At 36.4% G+C, this 21,856-nt stretch overlaps 3 protein-coding genes across 3 annotated transcripts; 2 read left to right on the forward strand and 1 right to left on the reverse strand.

The window, feature by feature from the left end:
• The first annotated feature begins 8,109 nt into the window (after window positions 1–8,109).
• Window positions 8,110–9,009, forward strand: LOC131613253 (uncharacterized). Its single transcript, XM_058884940.1, has one exon. It carries the CDS (start codon window positions 8,110–8,112, stop codon window positions 9,007–9,009), a length of 900 nt encoding a protein of 299 aa, XP_058740923.1.
• Window positions 9,010–9,349: 340 nt separating this feature from the next.
• Window positions 9,350–13,709, forward strand: LOC131608926 (WPP domain-interacting tail-anchored protein 1-like). The gene is made up of 5 exons (XM_058880518.1): window positions 9,350–9,605; window positions 9,715–10,239; window positions 11,087–12,204; window positions 12,481–12,585; window positions 13,364–13,709. Exons 2-5 carry the CDS (start codon window positions 9,762–9,764, stop codon window positions 13,565–13,567), a joined length of 1,905 nt encoding a protein of 634 aa, XP_058736501.1. The 5' UTR covers window positions 9,350–9,605; window positions 9,715–9,761; the 3' UTR covers window positions 13,568–13,709.
• Window positions 13,710–14,494: 785 nt separating this feature from the next.
• LOC131611272 (pentatricopeptide repeat-containing protein At3g02330, mitochondrial-like) lies at window positions 14,495–18,144 on the reverse strand. Its single transcript, XM_058883341.1, has one exon. It carries the CDS (start codon window positions 18,053–18,055, stop codon window positions 15,452–15,454), a length of 2,604 nt encoding a protein of 867 aa, XP_058739324.1. The 5' UTR covers window positions 18,056–18,144; the 3' UTR covers window positions 14,495–15,451.
• Window positions 18,145–21,856: the final 3,712 nt, after the last annotated feature.

A 21,856-nucleotide genomic window follows, 5' to 3' on the forward strand; every position in this document is an offset into this window, starting at 1 on the left:
CTTGGGGTAAAACCCATTAGAACTACACCGGTAAAAATAGTACACTTGCTATTTTTACGATCAAGTTTTTGGCGCCGTTGCCGGGGATTGCCAAAATATAAGTTTTATTTTAGTCAATTAAAATTTTATTGCTCTGCAATTAAAATTCTTTTTGCTGAAATTTTTATTTGCTTATTTTAATTTTAATTTTTTTAACTTATCTACTAATCGATTTCTAATCTTGTATGCGAGGTAAAGCCTCAGCTGAACTTCTTTTTAACGCAGAACCAGAAAGACTATTGAGAGCACGACTCCGAGAAGTCAAGCGAAAAAGACTGGCATCGAAAGAAGACTCCCCTGTAGTTTCAGAATCAGAAGACGAAGAAGTAATATCTATTCAGTCTGAGCAGTCAGATTCTGAGCCTGAAACTATGGCAGCTGATCCACCTCCTCCAGAGAGACTTTTGGGTGATTATGGAAGGGCCAATGCACCGCTTGGAAGAATGACCATTGTAAACCAACCGGTCAATGTTGCACACTTCCAACTTCATCCTTCAACTATCCGACAGTTGGAGAGCAAGCCGTTTGCGGGACGAATCAATGAAGATGCAAATAAGCATCTACAAAGATTCCTCACCACGACAACGTCATTAAAGATTGAAGGTCATTCTGAAGAAGCTAAGAGACTTGTAATGTTTCCTTTTACCTTATCTGAAGATGCGGAAGAGTGGTTTTACTCACTTCCAGCTGGAAGCATCACAACATGGCAACAGATGGAAACCGCTTTCTTGAACGAATACTTCCCTGCATCAGTCTTCATTCGAAAAAGATATGATATAGTGAATTTTAAGCAGAAAGAAGGGGAATCATTGGGAGATGCATATAAAAGGTTCAAGAGGTGTTTGGTTGCTTGTCCTACTCATAACATGGACCCAACCGAGCAAATGCAGACTTTTGTTAATGGTCTCCGACTTAAGACAAAACAGCTTATCGACACTGCTGCCGGTGGCTCAACTAACTTTGCAACAGCCACTAGTATCAAGAGAATCATAGAAGCGATTGCCGCCAATGAGCACATTGAGTTATATGACCGCGCTATGAGTCAACCAGAAGGTAAAATTGATTTGAAGCTTGCTGATCAGGTAGTTAAAATGGAAGACCAAATTGCAGCTGAAGTAGAAAGAAGACTTAAGAAGATGAATCTTAGTGAACAAAAGGTAGCACAAATTGAACCAGCTGCCTCAGTTGTATGTGAAATATGTAGTGGACCACATTTTGCTATGCATTATGTGGCAACGCAGGAACAAGTGGAACAAATTCATATGTTGAGGCAAAATAATCCATACGCCAATACTTATAATCCGGGTTGGAAAAATCATCCTAATTTCGCATGGAAGGACCAACAAGGAAACTTTCAAAAGCAAGGATCAACCCAATTTCAAACTCCAGCGCAACCACAACAACAACTTCCATATCAACAACAATTCCAACATCATCCTCAACAATTTCAACAACAGGTACCAAAGAAAGAAGATTGGGAGATCGCTCTTGAAAAAGTGGCAACCCAAAACTCTCAGTTTCAAGAAGAGACAAGAGCCAACCTCAGGAACACCACGGCTTCAATCAAAAATCTTGAAGTTCAAATAGGTCAAATAGCACAACATCTCACTCTACAGGCACAAGGAAACTTTCCGAACGAAACTGTGAAAGATCAGAAAAATCTAGAGAAGATTAATGCTGTTACTACAAGGAGTAAGAAAGTGGCAGAATCGGAAAAAGAAAAAGAGGAAATAGATGACCCCTTTGTGATTGAGGTAGATTTGGAGATAAGAGAGAATGTGAAAGAGCCCGAAATTGTGATACCACCGGTTAAGCAACTTGAAGAGAAAAATAAGAAAGATGCTAAACCGGCAATCAAGCTTCCTTTTCCCTCTAGAGTGACAAAGAAGAATTCAACAGAGAAGGATTTTGAGAAGTTTGCAGCCTTGTTTAAAAAATTAGAGGTTAATCTACCTTTCTTTGAAGCACTTGAGCAAATGCCTTTGTACAAGAAGTTTATGAAGGAGGTTATCGGTAAAAAGAGGCCAATGGGGGGAGAACCAGAAATTGCAACAGAAAAGTGTAGTATAGTCTCTCCAGCAAGGAAGATCCCCATCAAGAAGAAAGACCCTGGAGCAGCGGCGATACCATGCACTATCAAGAACAGAATGTTTAAAAAGGTACTCATTGATTCGGGTTCTAGTGTGAGTTTAATGCCACTATCGATCTTTAAAAAGCTCGAATTGGGAAAGATAAGTGAAAGTGAGACAAAGTTGAAGTTCGCTGATCACACCATCAAGAAATCATATGGGATAGCTGAAGACGTATTAGTGGAGATTGACAAGTTTGTATTCCCTGTTGACTTCCACATCATGGACATTCCTGAAGATGAAGAAACTCCTATCCTTCTTGGGAGACCATTTTTGTTGACAAGTCGTTGCAACTTTGACATTGAGAAAGGGACTCTAACGGTGAAATCATTTGATGAAGAAGTAACCTTGAAGATGTTAGAAGTCAAGAAACAAAGTGAAGGTGTACATGATCAAGCTTCTGTTGGTATGATCGAAAGTGAGGGAGAAGACAAAAGTCCTAAACATCTCCAAGAAAAAGTTTCAAGCATAGCTTCTCAGGTGGAACTAGCTCATGCTTCTATCAAAAGTCCTAAGGTCGCTATAGAAGTTAAGAAGAAAAAGAAAGAAGAAAACCAAGGTGAGAAGATGAAGGTTGAAAGTAAGTTAAAGAGAAAAGTGGTCCATGCCTTTCATCTTCATGAGTTATTGGTGGAGAAAGTAACAAGCAAAAAGGTTTGGAGAAGGAAATACCCTCCATAATAAAGGGTAATGGACCGTCGAGCCATGCGACGTTAAACGAAGCGCTTCGTGGGAGGCAACCCACGGTTTTAATAATAAATCTTTCTGGTTGTTTATCTTATTTTCAGGAAATAAAAGAGAGCATCTCCAGTGGAATCTAGGAAGTGATCATTGGAATGCAATACCTCTGTAAGCAACCTCTCTGAGGCTGGTTCTAAAACATTGAGGACAATGTTTAGTTCAAGTGTGGGAGGGGTTCTTTGCATCTGCTTTTAGTTGTTTTCCATTTTTGTTTTTGTTTGTGTGTTGTGTTGACATTGTGTTATAGATTGAGTGATGGATGCCGAATGACTGATGATTGGTAGTTAGTGGATGAAGGTGCAACCCGAACTTAATCTCTCGAGGTACTTTGGAAGTGGACATAGTCGAAAGTGTCGGACGCAACTTGAAGAACTGGACTGAGAAGGTAAGTGGTGAAATCGAGCCGGAAAGGAAGTCACATGACATAAAGGGTGTGTTGAAACTGCAAACTTAGCTTACATGGTGAGGAACATAAAAAGCCAAACACATGTAAAGATCATCATGAGAGTGAAATCAGGTATGACTTTATCTCCCTAATTTTGCGTTTGTCCTGCCGACACAGTACAAATATGAAATCACACACTGAGGCACTTGTTTGTTCTCCCCAGAGCCTTTCCGTCCTTCATTTATTTTTGTTTTATCCCTCGTTAAACCCGTTGAGCCATTCCCCCTTGTTTGTTTAAATCCACACATGTCATCCTTAACCATAATTCTATCATTTTCGTTCGGCACTTGTATAATTATTGTTTCTTTTGAACTTGTGTGAAATCGTAAGTTTGGGGTGGTGCTTAAGAAAATAAAAGGGCAAGTGTGATATGAAAAAAAAAGATAAGAAAAATGTGTAAAGCACAAGAAAAAGAAAAAAAAATAGTTTGAAACACTTGCCTAAAAAGATTTGAAAGACTCGAACGATGTTGATTACCCGGTAATTAGGTAAAAAGGAGAGTCTAAGAAGAAACCCCCTCACACAAAACCGAACACAAAGACAAGAAAAATAACATAAGTGCTAGTTCATAAATCATTTGCATATCAATCTCTTGTTTACCCTTTCTTCCACCTCAGCCCCGTTACAACCTAAAAAGTCCTCAAAAGTGTGTGAACTCTTTTTGTGTAGTGAAAGTAGGATGTATGCAAAGTCAAGGATTGATATTGCATATCGTGATGTTGAGCGAAAAACACTCTAACCCCGAGAGACAATGTGAGAAGTGTGAAAAGTTTGCAGGTGAAATACACTCTGTTGTGAAGTGTGATGGACAACAAGGTTCGATAAGTCCAAAAGCTTAATCAAGAAAGGGAAGTAAGTTGCGAAAGACATCGACTATGTTGTGGAAAAGAAAAGTTTAAGGTGACCTCGGTTTGATCTCTTGCATCACTTGAGGACAAGCAATGAGATAAGTTTGGGGTTGTGATCGGTCACCATTTCTACTTAATTTCGTCATAAATTTGGCATAAGATCGTCATACTTGGTAACACTTTGTGGTTGTTTTCATGAGTTTTTCGTTGATTCCTTTAATATTAGTTAATTGCTTGCATTATGTTTTTGTGCCCTTTATCATGTCTTTTTAGATGCTTTTGATCTCTCTACTTGGTGGGTGTAGGTTAATTCTGGATCAGATGGAAATTGCACAAGTGTTGGCGTAACAGAAGCTGAAAATCGTGACAGGCGTGTAGTATTTTGATCATAACTGGAGTTTCGTAACTCGGAATGACGCGGTTCCGGTGGCAAAATTTCTCTAACGAAAAGGGCTACAACTTTGATGTTGAAGTCAAAGCCAAAAGAGGCAGGATCGGACACGGTCAGACCGTGTCAAGTGACACGGCCGTGTCCGACCTGCCGAAGAATTTTCCCCAAAAGTGGCAGAAGCTGACACGGTCAGCCCGTGTCAAGTGACACGGCCGTGTCAGCCTGTGCGGACAGAATTTCTGATTTTCTATATTTTTACAATTTTAAAGTTCTGGGGGCAATTTGGGTATTCCGGCTGAGATCTGAAAACCTAGAGGGATTAAAAGAGGATTGAGAGACAAGGAGAGGGGACTTTTTTGGATCGTACGATAGAATTCACAAGAAAGGAGAGATAGCTTCATCAAGGATTGGGAAGACGAAGAGATTCAACGGTGGACACCATTGAAGATCCGAGTTCTCTTAATTGTTGTAATGTCTAAACTCTTTGATTCTGTTTTCTTGAATATTATGAGAGGCTAAACCCCCCAATGCCAGGGGGGTGTCCCTGATTTGCATTGTAATGACTCTGAATATTGTTGTTCTTTAATCAAGCTTTCATATTTTGCAATTTAATTGTTTAATGTTTTTATTGCTTTCTTTGTCGGCAAAACAAGATTGATCCACGGTTAACAATCTGTAGGACTACGGTTGTTAAGGTTTTTAAACAATTAAATCTTATTGTCATCACCTAGGCCTAGGGATACCGTAAGGTTATTTGAAAAATTCTTGATTATTTACATCTTTGGTTCACAAGCCTTGTTTCTAAGGACTTAGGCATTAGGGTTGCAAACCAAAAGGTTTTCACTAAGGACTTAGGAAAACACCCTTAAGAACAGATAGTTGCATCATATGAACTTGTTGAAGAGATCTTATTACAGAGTCATTAGAAGGCTAATCATACACCTACCTTGGCATTACTCTTAATTTACACACAAAAGCTATTTTACTTTCAGCTTATTTATTTGAATTTTATTATTTCAAGATTTCAATATAAAACCCATATACCATTTTGTTTAATTGACTATTAAAATAATTTATATTTACTACGCAATCCTCGTGATCGATACTTGGGGTAAAACCCATTAGAACTACACCGGTAAAAATAGTACACTTGCTATTTTTACGATCACGACACATAGAAGTAATTGTTTTAGTATGTGTCGACCTGAGAGATTGTATGTGTCGAGACATACAAACAGCAACTACATGCTTTATTATTGAAGCACATGTGTCGACTCATACAACGTATGTGTTGACACATAGACCTGTGTTTTGAGCAGAAATTAATTTTTAATGCATGGAACTGATTTTTAATACCATGAAACTGATTTTTAATGCATGATACCTTTTCCAAACATGTCCTAAATGCATTCTAAGTTCCCTAAAGAAAAGGTGCATATAATGACTCAAAGATACCGTGCAATATACATAAATATTAAAATTTTCCTAGTTTTGACATCATGCAAAATATCTAATGAGCAAATAAAATTACACATATTTGTAACATTTAAATTAGATGAAAATTATTATACAATGTCAAATAAAATTTATCCATATGTGATAACACTTAATAATAGTAATAAATTTACAAATGAATCCTTAAAATCTGCAAATTGAAAATGATACAAAAACAAATAAATAACAACCAGTAGTCTTAAAATTATATAAAATTCTTGCTACAATATTGATCTAGTAACAATATTGTCGGTGAATGAATAATTATGGCATAAAAGTGATTTTTAATTGTATACTAATCTTTTTTTATTTAAAATACTAATAATCAAGGGTTAAATATGTTTGTGGTCCTCCTAAATATCTCATATTTCACTTTTAGTCCTCGAGAAATTTTGTTATTAGAATGATCCTCCTAAAAATTTTCATCAACACTTTTGGTCCCTCCTGCAAATTAGCGACGATTTTTATAACTTAGCAACCAAATTAGTGTTGGTTTTTAGCGATAGTTTACTACTTAGCGGCAGTTTTAGCAGAAGGGACCAAAATTAGCAACTTTGAAGCAATCATACAAAAAGATGGCATATATTAGAATTGATGGAACAATTGAAACTGATTCTGACAAAAATGCTAATTATGTATTTAGCTACTACCATAACTTGTTCACCAAGTCACCAACTACCAAAGACAATGTGATGATTGATGAAGTCATTCATCACCTCATCCATGAAAACATCAACAAGATGCTTACTCTGACTCCCTCTCATGATGAGATAAAAGCTACAATGTTCACTCTTAACAAAGATAGCTCACCAAGGCTCGATGTTTTAGAGGTTTTTTCTTTCAGGAGTACTGTGAAATTATTAATTCAGATGTTTGCAATGGTGTCATGGAATTCTTCTACAACAATTGTATTCTTGCTAACATGAATTCTAAAAATTCCCAAAATAAAAAATGGTGACACCTTGAACCACTACAGGCCAATTGCCATGTCAAACTTCAAATTAGAGATAACTTCCAAAGTTTTGGTAGACAGACTAGCCCAAATCCTTCCCACTCTGATAACTAAAGAGAAAAAAGGTTTTGTCCACAACATAAACATTTGTCTAACCTCAGAAGCATCTAACACGTTACATCATAAATCCATCAATGAAAATTTTGTAATCAAAATTGACATTGCCAAGGTCTTTGACACTTTGGACTGGAACTTCCTGCTTTAAGTTCTTAGCAAATTTGGTTTTTGTTCTAAAATTTGAAAATGAATCCTTAAAATATTGAACTCAGCTAAGCTTTCTACCTCTATTAATGGAAAATTGAGGATTTCTTTTCTTTTTCTAGGGGAGTCAGACAAGATGGTCCTCTTTCACCTATTCTTTTTTGTCTAAAAGAAGAGGTGCTGCGTAGAGATCTTACTCATCTAGTGAAAGACAACCAGTTGGAACTCATCAAGGACACCAAGCATAATCATATTCCTTCTCATTCTCTTAATGTAGATGATATGATGTTATTTTGCATGGTTCCCTTTCTAACATCCAAGTACTCACCATTTTTTTTGAGAGACATGCAAAAACCTTAGGGAAAGCCATCAATCTTCATAAGCCCATTATATATGGAGGGCCAATTTCACATTCTAGATTGACTCATATTGCTGCTTCAATTGGTTTCAACATTGGATCCTTGTCTTTCCTCTACTTAAGAGTTCCCATTTTCAAAGGAAAACCTAGAATAATTCATTTTGAACCTATCATAGACAAAATCAAAATCAAACTGACCACTTGGAAAGCCATTTTCTCTCCTTTGCAAGTAAAGTCCATCTCATTAGAAATGATTTTTTAGAGCATGCTTATTTACTCCATCACCATTCACACTTGGTCCATCTCTTGGTTAACAAATCTTAAGAGAATCTTTAGAAACTTTGCTTGGTCTAGTAACTTACATAACAAGAAACTAGTAAGAGTCTCTTGGAAAACTATCTGCTATCATATTTTCTCAGGGGGTTTGGGCTCAGATCCTTGATTCATCTCAATGAAGAAGCTAACCTCAAATTATGATGGGAGATGCTCAATTCTTCGGACCAATGAGCAATCTTTCTCCGAATCAGAGTGGTTAGAGGAAACTCTCAAATTAGATACCATATTTTTCCCTCAACTCTCCTACCCGATTTCCACAACCCCACAAAAGAGTGAACCAAACTCTATTTGGAATCCAACTATACCTCCCTCCAATTCAACTCTCATTTGGAGAATCTTTCACTACAAAATGCATACAAATACCAATTTGGCTTTAATGGGGGTTATCACATTCCTTCTATGTGTAGCTTTTACAAAAATTCGATTGAAATTGACCTCCATCTCTTTATTGTCCTTTCTCTACAGGCTGTGGAATTGGTTGCAAAACACCATAAATCAATCTATTGACTTCTCATCCTTTACCTCCACCCTCAAGGTTTCCAATAGAAGTTGGAGCCCCCAATGTTCTCTTGTTATATGTGTTGTTGTTATTGCCACTCTCAAAACTGTATGGCAAAGTAGGAATGTTTTGAGATTTCAAAATAAAACAAATTCGATCAGCACTGCAATTACTAACATTGTTGGATTAGTGTCCTTGACAGACAATGCGACCAACCTCACAACTAGTCCTTTCATTCAAGACTTCACTGTTCCCAAGGCCTTCAAAGTTAGAACTCGTCCTCCAAAGGCTCCTAGAAACAAGAGAGTGATATGGTGCCCACCTAATCCTCATTGGATCAAATGTAACACATGTAGTTCTTCCCTTGGTCCATCCTTCTGTGGTGGTATTTCCAGATCAGCTTCTTGTGATTGTATTGGTTATTTTGCCACTTTCCTTGATGCACACAACTCTCTTTATGCTGGGCTCATGAAAATCATTCTTGCTAGTGAATTTTGTCATTACTCGCATCTATAAGGAAATTATTGTGCTGATGTGTTTGCTAATATTAATTTATCCCTATATGCTTTCATTTGGTGGAACTCTCCTCCTATGATTATGAGTATGATTATGAGAAGTGATCTTGTTAAGAACAAGTTAGACATGGCTAACTATAGATTCTCTTAGCTTTTCTCTTTCTCTTTGTGGGTTTTCGCTTAGTCCTCCCTTCTCTCTTTTATTTTATGAGATTTATATAAGAAAGTTGAATAAATTTAATTAAATTTTTAATTATAAATCAAACATTAATTTAAAAACTTTTAAAATGTTTTAAATCATCACAATATGAAAATTCTGATGTCTCCATAGATCTAAACAAACATAAATTTCAGAAACTTAGATCTGCACAAGCAAAAACAAATATAAATTTCAGAAATCTGGACACGTGTCAAAAAGCAAAAGAAACACCACTTTGCACCCAAAACGCTGCGTTTTACAGTGAATGCAAGTGTTCTTGTTCTCTGAATCAATTTTCAGTTAGGTCACAACGGTTTCCGTTGTCTGAAGAATCATCAATCCAACGGATCCGAAAATCAACCCAATTTCCCATCTTCAAATTCCTCAATTTTCAATTGGTATGATTCCATTCCCTTCAATTTCCCTAATTTTGATTCTTTCTTCAATTCAATTTTGCAATTTTTTTTCATTTTTTTTTTTCATTTTGATTTTTTGAGTTTCCTTCAGGTTCTTGAACAACTATAGCTGAAGTTTTAATTTTTAAGATTAGAACAATGGAAAATCAAAGTGCTGAAGATAATAGTGGTGATGTTGATGTTAATGTTGGAGGTGTTTCACCACCTAATGTAGATGTTATTGGTGATTTGGAAATGAGTGTAGCATGTTTCTCTGAGAAAGTTTCAAACTTGAGTATTTTCATGATGAATTTGGAAACTTTGGAAGCTGAATTTGAGGGTTTAGTTAGTATGGATGAAGAAAACATGGATATGGATTGTGTTTTAAAGGGTTTTGAATTTGATTTGTTATGTGGGGTGTTGGATTCTGAGGTTAGAGATTTGGGTTTGTTTTTGGATACTCTTTATGCTGGGATTTCTGATGCTAAAGAGAGAGTTTCGTCTTTTGAGGATTGGCAAGATAGGTTGGTTGAATCGGAACAAGGTTTGGAGATGTCTGAGGAGCAGTTTTATGAGATTAAGAAGCAATCTGTTAGTTTTCAAAGGTTTTTCGCTTCGGATAAGAAGGAAGAGAATGGTAAGTTGAGGATCTTAATGATTGGAATTTATTCATGCAGTTATTGTTTTTGTTTGCGCATTTATTGCTTTGGTTGTTTTTTATCTGGTCATGATCTTGTTTTTCGATTTGATTGTTTTATTTATTTATTTGTGGGGTCCACTTCAATTTCGATTTGTATGTTTGGATTCGCGGTTGGAACACTTAGAATTGATTCTGGATGTGTAGAACTGATTATGACATGTTTGGTTGTTCTCAAGTAGAATTGATTTTTCTTTCCAAAATTGATTATGCTGGAAGCTAAGATTTGTAACTTCTGAGTCTAAACGTGATTTTTACATTGAAATATACTATTCAACTAACTTTTGTAAGAATTTATCCAAACATAAATCACTTTACCTTCAACTCACTTTTAGCCGGAATCATTTTTACATAATCAATTTTTTTATTTCATAACCAACATATTGTGTGTGTAATGTTTATACAATGGGAAATTGGAAATGCCCATTGTGCACTAATGTAATTACTCTTTGATTTAAAAAACGAAGAACATTGAACTGACTGGCTCAAAATGGCTGCTTCTTGATTAATGTTTGACTAACGATAGTATTCTTATCTGAATATGCATTGTGATTTGTGAGTTTAAAGTTATTTTTCACTGACATCGAATAGCTACTCTTCAATTTGCCACATCATGTTCGACGGTTTTTAAATAAAAGCAGCTATGTAATTCTTTGTTGTGTTGGAGAGTTGTGTTGTGGCTGCTCATCAGTTTAAATAATTTTACACTGCCGGTGTATGTTCAATTTTCTCTTTCTAATAAATATTTGTTGTCCTTTTTTATCGGCGGGATTTTCAATGACGACAGGTAATGTTGAAGAGCGTGGAAATGTCCAAGAGGATAATCGAGATTTGGATGTAAACAACACGATGAACATTCAAACAACTTTGAGGATGCTTGAGAAATCTCTGGCAAATGAAATAGATCTCGAGAAGAATTTCAACGACTCGAAGAAAATTGAAGAAAAACTAAAACAAAGGATCGCTTCTTTAGAAGACGAGCTAATTCAAACAGAGGAAGAAGCAATTGAAGTTTGGGAAAGATGGTCTGAAGCAGACAACGCCCGTGAGATCCTAAAGGGAATTTCAAATGAATTGTTGGCTAAACTCAAGCTTTCTCAGTTCAATTTGATCGGTTTAAGAAAAAATGAATCCGAGCTTACAGCTAAGCTGGAAAATTCTATACAACAATTGAAAAGTAGGGACGCTAAGATAGTCGAAAACAAGACAACTGGAGATTTTGAAGTTGTCTATTTAAGTGACAAGGTGTGTTCACTTGAGAAGCAGCTACAAGAAACTGAATCCCAGTTAGTGAATGTGAAAGCCTCTGCCGATGAATATCAACAACAGTATAATATTACATGTTCTCAAATTAGAGACATGGATAACCTTATCATTGAACTGAAAGAAAATGCATCGATTGCAGAAAACCGGGCTAATGCAGCAGAAGTTCAGTGCAAAATATTGACGGAAACTAACGAAGAGCTCAGCAAGGAGCTGACTCTTTTAAGAGATGGTGGTATCACATCCGAGCGAGTAGAGTTACTTGAGAGGCAGCTAAAGGAGTATGATTTAAAGCTGCAAAATGCAGTAGCGTCTGCTGAAGCTAGTCAAGAAAAGCAAAAGATGCTGTATTACACAATCGAAGATATGAAACATGTGATAAAAGATCTAAAGTCAAAGGTTTCTAAAGCTGAGAGCTTAGCTGACAGTGCAGAGGAGAAGTGTATCATATTATCTGAATCTAATGCTGATTTAAATGAGGAAATAAGTTTCTTGAGGAATCGATTGGAATACTTGGAGGGATCGCTGCGCCAAGCGGAGGAAGCGAAAAGGGCAACTGCAAAGGATATTGGAAAGCGAACCAAAGTTTTCAAAAGTTTGGTGACACAACTAGCATTGGAGAGAGAGCATCTTAATAAGAAGGTAAAGACCAAGCTCTTTGATTTTTTCATTTTCAGCCTTTTGAGTTTAACTATTGTAGGATGCATGAAGTTTTTTACATTTTATTTTTAATTGAAGTATACTAAAGATCAATTTGATTGAATATTCATAGGATAAAAATTTAGCAGTACTATGCTTGGCTAATGATGGGATGTATCAGGCTTCCTGTTTGTTTTAAACATTTATGTCTTGTCTTCTTGACTAATGTTACTAGCTTATATGTCTTGGTTAGTTGAAATTGTTGTCCTTTATTTGCAGTTATCCTCCTTAGCAAACGAGAACAAAATTTTGGTAGTGAAGCTGAAGCAGGCATATAAGGAACCTTCTCAAGAAGTTAATGCGACTTTGTCTTCTGAGCATGAGGTTGGCACTTTAGACTTTATCAAAATGTTTTCGATTTGTATACGTTTCTGATATGCAAGAATCTCCTAAGTAGTTTACATACGATATTAGTTGGCTTAAAGATGTATGCTATTTTAACCCAACTCTCTTAGAATTATACATGTTGTAAAAAGACTGGTTCCAGTTGGGCGATCTCATGATCCGCCACGTCACGCCCGCCCAACTTATCCTCTGATATCTTTCATTTCTCTTGGGCCGATTGCATTATGGGTTGGTCTCTTCTAAGGCCCAATTAAAATTATCCCAATAATCTAGGTTCCATCCCTGACTTATGTTTGAAGAAGGTTCACCGACAGAGATTGGTCACCACTAAACGGAGGTGGAAAACTTTGTATATATAACTTGTTAACTTAAAAAAACTAGTGCTGAAATTTGAATCACGGGAGAATTCTGATCCACAATGAAACACCTGCCTCTGAAATGTATTTAGATCTAGTTACATACCGAAAGAGTAATTATAATAACATTTTATCATTTCTTTAAAAGGTTTAATCATTATTAGCCTCGATACTATTCGATTTTATGTTAATTATGCTTTATTTCAATTCTTTAAACCACTCCTCAATATGTGAAGTGTCTTCATGTACTCTCTTCTAGAAAAGGTGCACATTTTTATTGGAATAAACATACCCTGAAATTATAGAATACTTTCTGCAATTTCTGATAGATAAATGAAATAACAGCAGAGAAATATGAACAAAGCAAAGTTCTAATTGTTGTTCCTATTTTTCTTTTCCAGGATAACAAGCCATTCAAAACTTCATCTGCGAACGACGATGAAATAAAGTCTGAATCTACATCAGATGTTGGGACTGTGAGAAGAATAGATGCAGGAGTTCTTTCTTTAAAGCCCTTATTAATATCATTGCTTGTTGTCGTGATTTCAGTTGCGACCTTTCTGTATTTCCAAGGACTTGAAATGAATGCTGATGACAGTCTATGAGTTGATTGGCATCAGCAGTTTTTGCTTTATATTTTGGATAAGGCAAGAGAGACTATTTGTGGGATAGAATGAAAAGCCATTGACATTGTAGGTTTTAATGAAAAGCATTGTGTAGTAATCAAATTTTGTTCCCCTTGTGGCATATACTGTTTTTTTTGTGATCATGTATCCCTGGTGTGATATTTTTCCCTTTTAGTAGTTGGGATAACTCAGCTCTAAGATAACGGATGGTCAAGAGAATACTCAATATGGGATCCATAAATCATAATACAAGTGAAAATGTGTGATATTGTGTAGGAGAATGCCACAAATGCCACAATAACGGTGCATTAGTAAATTGCATGTATACCAGGAAAAATAATACTCATAGGGTAAAAGTTCGCAAAAATAGATAAGAGTATGAACACGAATAATTATCTATTAAAATAAGTTTTATGGGTGCGGATATATACTTTTAAAAAATATATTTTATATTTTAATTTATATTAATAATATATACTAATGTATAAGATTGTTTATTTTATAATTTAATAATATTTTTTTTGAATACATTCTTGTTGAAAATTTAAAATAATATAATATTTATCATTGATAAGTTTGTTTTCATAACAATAATAAATATTTTAGATTCTGCACTATAAACATTATAAACATTATTGATTAACTTAAAAGTTTTAAAAAAAAAGTAGTAACATAACAATTACACATCTTTTCATTTCACAATAATAACAAAATATTCACAATTACAATAACATTTTGAAAAATTGCAATATTTAAAAAATAGGGAACACAAGTAATTAAAAAATCTTTGAACCCACATAGATACAAAGTTAAATCGATTTAACCAATATTAGCAAGCAATTCTTCTAACATATATTTTGAAAATTACTCTCAATATTAGAGATGTTGTTTATATACAAGAACATGGTTGATAGGCTTAGAATGATAACAAGAGCAAAATCAGAATGAATTATACACTCTTCAGCAATAGCTAATAAAAGAACTGATAACAATAACTTTCTTGGTAAGGAAAGGATGAATTTTTGAGTGTATATACATATCACAGATTCATAGTAGATTCTAAGTGCATGTTTGGATTGACAAAGAGTTTAGTAGAATCATAGTGTGACAACATAATTTTATGAAAATCTCCGCTTAAGAACTTCAACAAAATCACAGCGACACCGTGATTTCACTAAATTCACTGCCTATCTAAGCATGCACATGCACTAAAGATATGTATATAGAGGAAAATTACTGACAACAAAATCTTCACTTTTTATTCCATTTGCAGGCGGATGAGTTTCTGTTATTAGATGTAACTAAATTTTCGGTATAATGTCGGGGTTAAACACCAGACACACCACATGCCAGCAGGGACCAAAAGTACCAAACTTACAAAACCGAAACTGCTGCAAGTCACGCAGAGCCGTGTGCATCCGCCCAACAGCTTAGGCAAGGCAAAACTGTAAACAATACAAAAGGCAAATCGAAAAGCCACATACAGAAATTCATGACCTGCATAAACCACAGCGCCATCCCAGTGAAACCACAGTGGGCCAGATGCCGAGACTGGCAAAAGGAAGATACTATACCGAGGCTAAACACTGCAACAGAACCTCAAAAACACTCAAGAGCCGCACTGCACAAGCGTGGTTTCTCTCTCCTCCGCACCACCTTCAAGCACAAGCTCATTGCTGTAAACCAATCTGCTGGATATACCGTTCAAACTCGTTGGCACGCCCTAAATGACCACCATATCCGGCCGCAATTCGGCTTCCATATATCTTTTCAAATTGCTCGGTTCTTCACAGACTTCTGCTTTAGAAATTGTCATTATACCATTGAAGGCGGCGCCTGAATTCTTTTCTACATTATCTCACTCTACACAGCAGCGATTTTGTGTTCCTCATAATGATCTTCATCTTCCATTTCCTCATCTAGCAGGAAATTATCAATATCAGGAACATATCCATCCCACTTCATCTCATCCACAAGCAAATGAGTTTGCTCATATATCTCCTCAGATCTTGGATGTGCCTTGTCCCCGACAAGAAACGCATGCACCTCGTCTCTTACCTCAATCCAGCTACATCCAGGCTCCTTCTTTAACTTATAATTCTTCATCAAACTTCTTATTTTCGCAACCTCACCCCAAATTCCTGCAATAGCATATACATTTGACAAAAGAACGTAAGCAGAAGAATCTTGAGGGTCCAACTGCAATAAAGAATCGGCTGCTTTTTCTGCAACTTCGACATTCCCTTGCAACTTGCAAATACCGAGTAAAGTTCTCCATATTACATCATCAGCTTCAAAAGGCATGCTTTCAATAAGCTTCAGAGCTTCATTTACTTGGCCTGACCTACCTAGTAGATCTACCATACATGAATAATGCTCCATCTGGGGATCTAAACCGTAGTCACTTCGCATTTTCCGGAAGTAATGTAGGCCTTTATCTACAAAACCCATATGCGCACAGGCTCTGAGGACTGAAATGAAAATTGTATGGTTTGGTTTCACATTCTGAAGCTGCATCTCCTCAAATAATTTAATGGCATCTTCTCCAAGTCCATGGTATGCATATGCACAAATCATGGCGCTCCAAGTTACGTAGTCCCGCTTAGGCGCCTTCTCAAACATTACTCTTGAATCCTGCATATTTCCACATTTTGAATACATGTCTACAATAGTACTAGCTATATACACATCAGAATGCAACTGTAGCTTTAGAATTTGTCCATGAATCTGTTTTCCAAGTTCGACGGTAGCCAAATTAGCGCAAATATCGAGAACCGTAGCATATGTGAAATTGTCAGGTATTACACCGACTTGTAGCATATGAGAGAAATACCTCAAAGCATTTTCACCTTGCTTTTGCGACGAGAATCCCGAAATGATTGAATTCCAAGAAACAGTTGTTTGCTCTTCCAATCTTTCGTGAATCTTTTCTGCTTCCACTAGCATTCCACACTTGCAATACATATCAATCACGGCACTTCCAACAAACCAATCTAATCCCATTCCGGACTTAATAACTCGTCCATGGATTTCCATACCATAATTCAATGCTTTCTGACCGGCACATGCCTTTACAACGCTTCCAAAAGTAAAATCATCTGGTTCCATCGTTGACCGCAACATTGAAACAAAGAGTGAAAGCGTTTCTTCAACTCGTTCATTTTGCTCGTGAGCGGCAATGATAGCATTCCAAGACACAGCATCCTTTCTTTCCATATCATCAAATATCAAACAAGCTTCCATCAATGCTCCACATTTTGCATACATGTCTAAAATGGTATTTGCAACACAGATATTAAACTCCAAACCACATTTGACCGCTAATCCATGTAGTTGAATCCCCTCCAAATGGCCTTTGATCGCTGAACATGCCGTCAAAGCACCAGACAAACTAATCTCGTCGAAGCCAAGATAAGACTTCTGCAAAGAACGAAAAACCTTTAATGCTTCAAGACCTTGATCTTGTCGTGCATATCCAACAATAATGGCATTATGAGATTGCCGGGTAGGGTTGGGGAATGCGTTAAATAGTTTTTGAGCATCAAACATTCTGTCACATTTAGCATACATATCTAACGTAGCAGTTCCTACTATACTATCGTATCCGAAATTAGTCTTCAGAGCATAAGCATGCAACTGCGTGCCGAATTCAAACGCAGATAATCCGGCACACGCCCTAAATGCACTAGCAAAGGTTGATTGACTCACCCCTATACCTTCCTTCAACATATCCGTATACAATTTCAATCCCTCAATAAACCGATCATTTCGAACATACCCTGCAATTACAGCACTCCAACACACCGAATTCCTCTCTGGCATCGCATCAAAAACCTTAAAAGCATAATCAAGTTTCTTACATGTTGAATACAAATCCACCAGAGCAGTACCTGTCACGACATCACTCTCGAAACCCATCTGAATCGCAATACAATGAATCTGAAGTCCTAAACAATAATCCTCAATACCAGTACACGCTTTCAAAACAACCGCAAAAGTAGCATAATCATGCGAAACTTTCAACGATCTCATCTTGACAAAAACCTCAACCGACTTTCGATGAATCCCGTTTTGCAAATAACACGACAACAAAGAATTCCATGAAACAACATCTCTCTCCGGCATCGAATCAAACAAAAACTCCACAAACCCCATGTTTCCAACTCCAGCATAACCAAATATCATAGTGTTCCAAGAAATCACATCCCGTTGAGGCATTCTGTCGAACACGTTAAACGCGTAATTCATATTCGAACATTTGCAGTATAATTGAAGCAAACAGTTGGAAACAAAAACGGTGGGAACAAAACCAGTTACTATCATCTGTGCATGAGCTTGTTTGCCAGGGTTCAGAGCTTTGAGGTTGGAACATTTTTGGAAAATATGGGAAAATGTTAGTTTGTTTGTGAGGTTCATTTTGATTGAGGAAAATAAACACGACGGAAGAGACACGGTACGATGTAACATCTAGTGACTTTGAATTGTACGATAATAATATGAATGGATTGGTTTGGCGGGATTTTTGACACTTTTGTATAACTGCATGAATACGAGTCTTTAACTATAATATGCGTAATAAAAACGTGATGTATTTTAGTAAAATAAATAATTTTTTTATTAATAATTATAAATATATAAAAATAAAAATATAAAAAGCTAGTGGAAGAAAGTTACTTATTTCCTAAACATTCTGATATTGAAACTCATTTAAATTAACTCTATCTATTTTAATACCCATCAATTTGACTCGTGTTAAATTTGGCTTGTAGAAACATTTATTAGCTATTGTTTGTTTTACCGGACTAAACTCATACATTTCATAACATAATTGGTATTTAATAAAAAGAGGAATAGAATAAAGAGACATACGCCTAGACCAAGAATTGGTCGCCCTTGCTAATAAGTGAGCAACCGAGTTCGCTTGACATTCAGTAAACTTTACCACAAAATCGAGATGTAAAACTAAAAGTTGCTTAATACTAGAAATAGTCACACAAAATTCAGAGTGACCAAAGGAATTATTGTTAACAGTTTGTACCACAGTTTGAGAATCACTTTCAAAGGTAATGCGCTCCATGTGCATATGAATAACACCTTGAATTGCTTCCTTGAGTACCAACGCTTCCACTTCTGCAACCGTATGGTTGCCAAAATCCCACGAAGTACCTGCCAAAATAAAACGACCAGAACAGTCTCTGAAGCACCACCCTCTATTTATAGTGTCTGATTGATTATTGAAACTTGCATCCACATTGCATTTGACCCTCCTAGAGCGGGGGGGGGGGGGGGGGGGCTGCCGGGTGATATGATGGTGATCTTCCATAGTGCTTGACTCCTGAATATTATGAGCCCTAGCCTAATCCTTCCAAACATTGTACCCCTGCATACCCAATTGGATTGCATCTTTCTTCTCATTATTCCATATCCAATTATTCATATTATTCCACAACATCCATAACATAACTGCCACTCTACCTGCAACCCTCTTATCTTCCATCTGTCATGAATTACCGAATTTACATCACTCTCATGTTCAATTCTAGAGCCAATAACTTCACCTAGTCCTGCAATAGTTCAATAATGTGTTGTTTGGGGACACCCAAAAAATACACGCCACTCATCCTCCACACCACCTTCTCAAATCTAACAAAAAGTGGGACAAGGAACATAACGTTGTCTCATTCTACTACGGGTAGGAAGATAGCCCCTATAAATCCTCCAATCTAAGTGTTTCCTGTTTTCACAATATACCTAACCACTTTGTTCCTCTTTCCATACCAAGCAGAACTCCGTTACCTCCTCTAATGAGGGAACTTGCAAAATAGAATTACCAATCTCAAGAGGAAACAACTGGTTAATTTTAACATAATCCCACTCCTTAGTATTAAGTTGAAAGAGGGAATTAACCATCAAACTATAAACATGTCGCTCTTGTAGAGCTCCCACCCAATCCCCACACTCATTCCTTAACCAAGGACCATTCATCACACTAATATTTCTCCCATCTCCAATTCTCCACCTATACCATAGTAAGAGAACCTCCCCCGCTTTCCACAAACTACGCCATATAAAACTCAGATTATTCCGTAGCTCAGCCGCCAAAAAAGAGGATGTACATAAGTATTTCACTCTAAAGATTTTGGAAAATAGTGTATCTAGATTAGTCATGATACTCCACCCTTGTTTCTCCACCATAGCAATGTTGAACGCTTTAAAGTCACGAAAACACAATCCTCCCTCATTTTTAGGGTAAGTCAAATGTAACACCCTAAATCTACCCCGCAATTATAAGCAAAAATCAGAGTGCATTTAAAAATATTCATCAAAGATGGGATGTCATAATTCGAGTTAAACCAACAAACATATTCATATTGCAATCAACACAGATACATAGCATTCGGAAAACAAGACTTTATCCAACATCTTCCAATTTCAACTTATAAACATCTTTATATTCAACTTATCACAAATGTCATCATAGAATACAATAATCAAATAATAAAGACTAATCCCCCCCGAGTGCTACGTATCAGAGCAATGGACACCAACTCGACTAGCCATAAAGCAACATAAAGACTTCACATCAAAAACCTCGAACATCCACGACTAATCTTGAGTACATGCCCATTTCCCATGGTAGGGGAAATATCAGCAAAGGGGTGAGATATCTTACAATATAAAGGAATGCATGATAAATAATATAGGAGATATAGATCATACATAATTTCACCACTTCGCATCACATAACATCTTACAACAAGTTTCACCGCAAAATAACTTATCAATATAATACAACTTTCAAAAACGGCAACAATGTTATTAATCAATTGAGACAACATATTCAAATTCACAATTATAATATCGTCATGTCACAACAAACAAATCATCATCTCAACAATGCAAATCACCTAATCAACTCATGATATGGCATCAATGTCAACAATCAACCATGACAATTTATGCAATTCACAAGTAAGATTCCAACACATCACGACAAACATCTCATCATCAAGTCAACACATCACCACAAACATAATAAAATAAGACTCAAATGCAATTCACATGTGACTCGACTTATGCAAATGCATGTGGTACCATTTGGAGTAAAACTCCCACCGTCTCAAAATTTGCCATTGGGCACACCGTCGCTATTTGCCATCAAGGCCACCGTCGCTTTTGCCATTAAGGCCATCGTCTCTTTATGCAATGGATGTGACCCAATAAATGTAACATCCACACAAACACAACACATATAATTAATACGTCACAACATCGTCTAAATCATCATCGAACATTATCAATATAATGTCGAACTTCAACAACAACAAAATCATCATCATTCATAAGAATGCATCACTTCTCAATCACGTCACTATGTTGCATCATCATACAACAATAATTCACCTCAAAATACATCACAATACAACTTATCAACATTGACCATAGGGTCTATGACAACGACAACAATTTCCACATACTAGCGACAACGACAACAAATTCATCATGTTAACAACAACCACAAATTCATCATATTATAACAAACATCAACGATTCATCATATTGCCAACAACATCAACACATTCATCATATTCCTTAATTCAAGTAATCATCATAACACGTTATATTCAATTTCATATATATTTAAGTCATCGCATGGCATCATCGTCGACTCATACATATCAAATACGCATAATTAATCGCATATAGCATACAATATCTTTATTAATCATGCATATCATCACATACATAATTATCTCATTAATCATAAGGAAGGTACTTATCATAATCTCAATAACATTGTATCATCATAAGAAAACATACATCAAGTTATACTACAACATAGTTATGTCAATTCATCGCAAGAGCATACTTCATATATTAACACAACATAGTTCATCACTTAATCCTAATAAACATAATAGGAAACTATATCATATGGATCATTTTATTGCATCATGGTATAGTTCATTGCGTTAGCTTTCCAACGCTTCGAACGGCGCCTAAAACGGAGTTACGAATCAAAAGTTACATCATTTCAAAGTTTAGAAAAAGTTCTGCAAAACAGGGTTCGCGCCGCCAACAAGGTTCGCGGCGCGAACTGAACGAATCAAATATTCCCAACTTTCTGCCAAGCAGTTCGCGGAGCCAACAAGGGTTCGCGGCGCGAACTGAGTGAATCCAATTTTTCCTGAGTTTTTGCCAAGCAGTTTGCGGCGCCACCAAAGTTCGCGGCGCGAACTAGCGATTTTCAGAAAACCCCAAACACAG

This window comes from Vicia villosa, linkage group LG6 (assembly GCF_029867415.1).
Source record: "Vicia villosa cultivar HV-30 ecotype Madison, WI linkage group LG6, Vvil1.0, whole genome shotgun sequence".
NCBI lineage: Eukaryota > Viridiplantae > Streptophyta > Magnoliopsida > Fabales > Fabaceae > Vicia > Vicia villosa.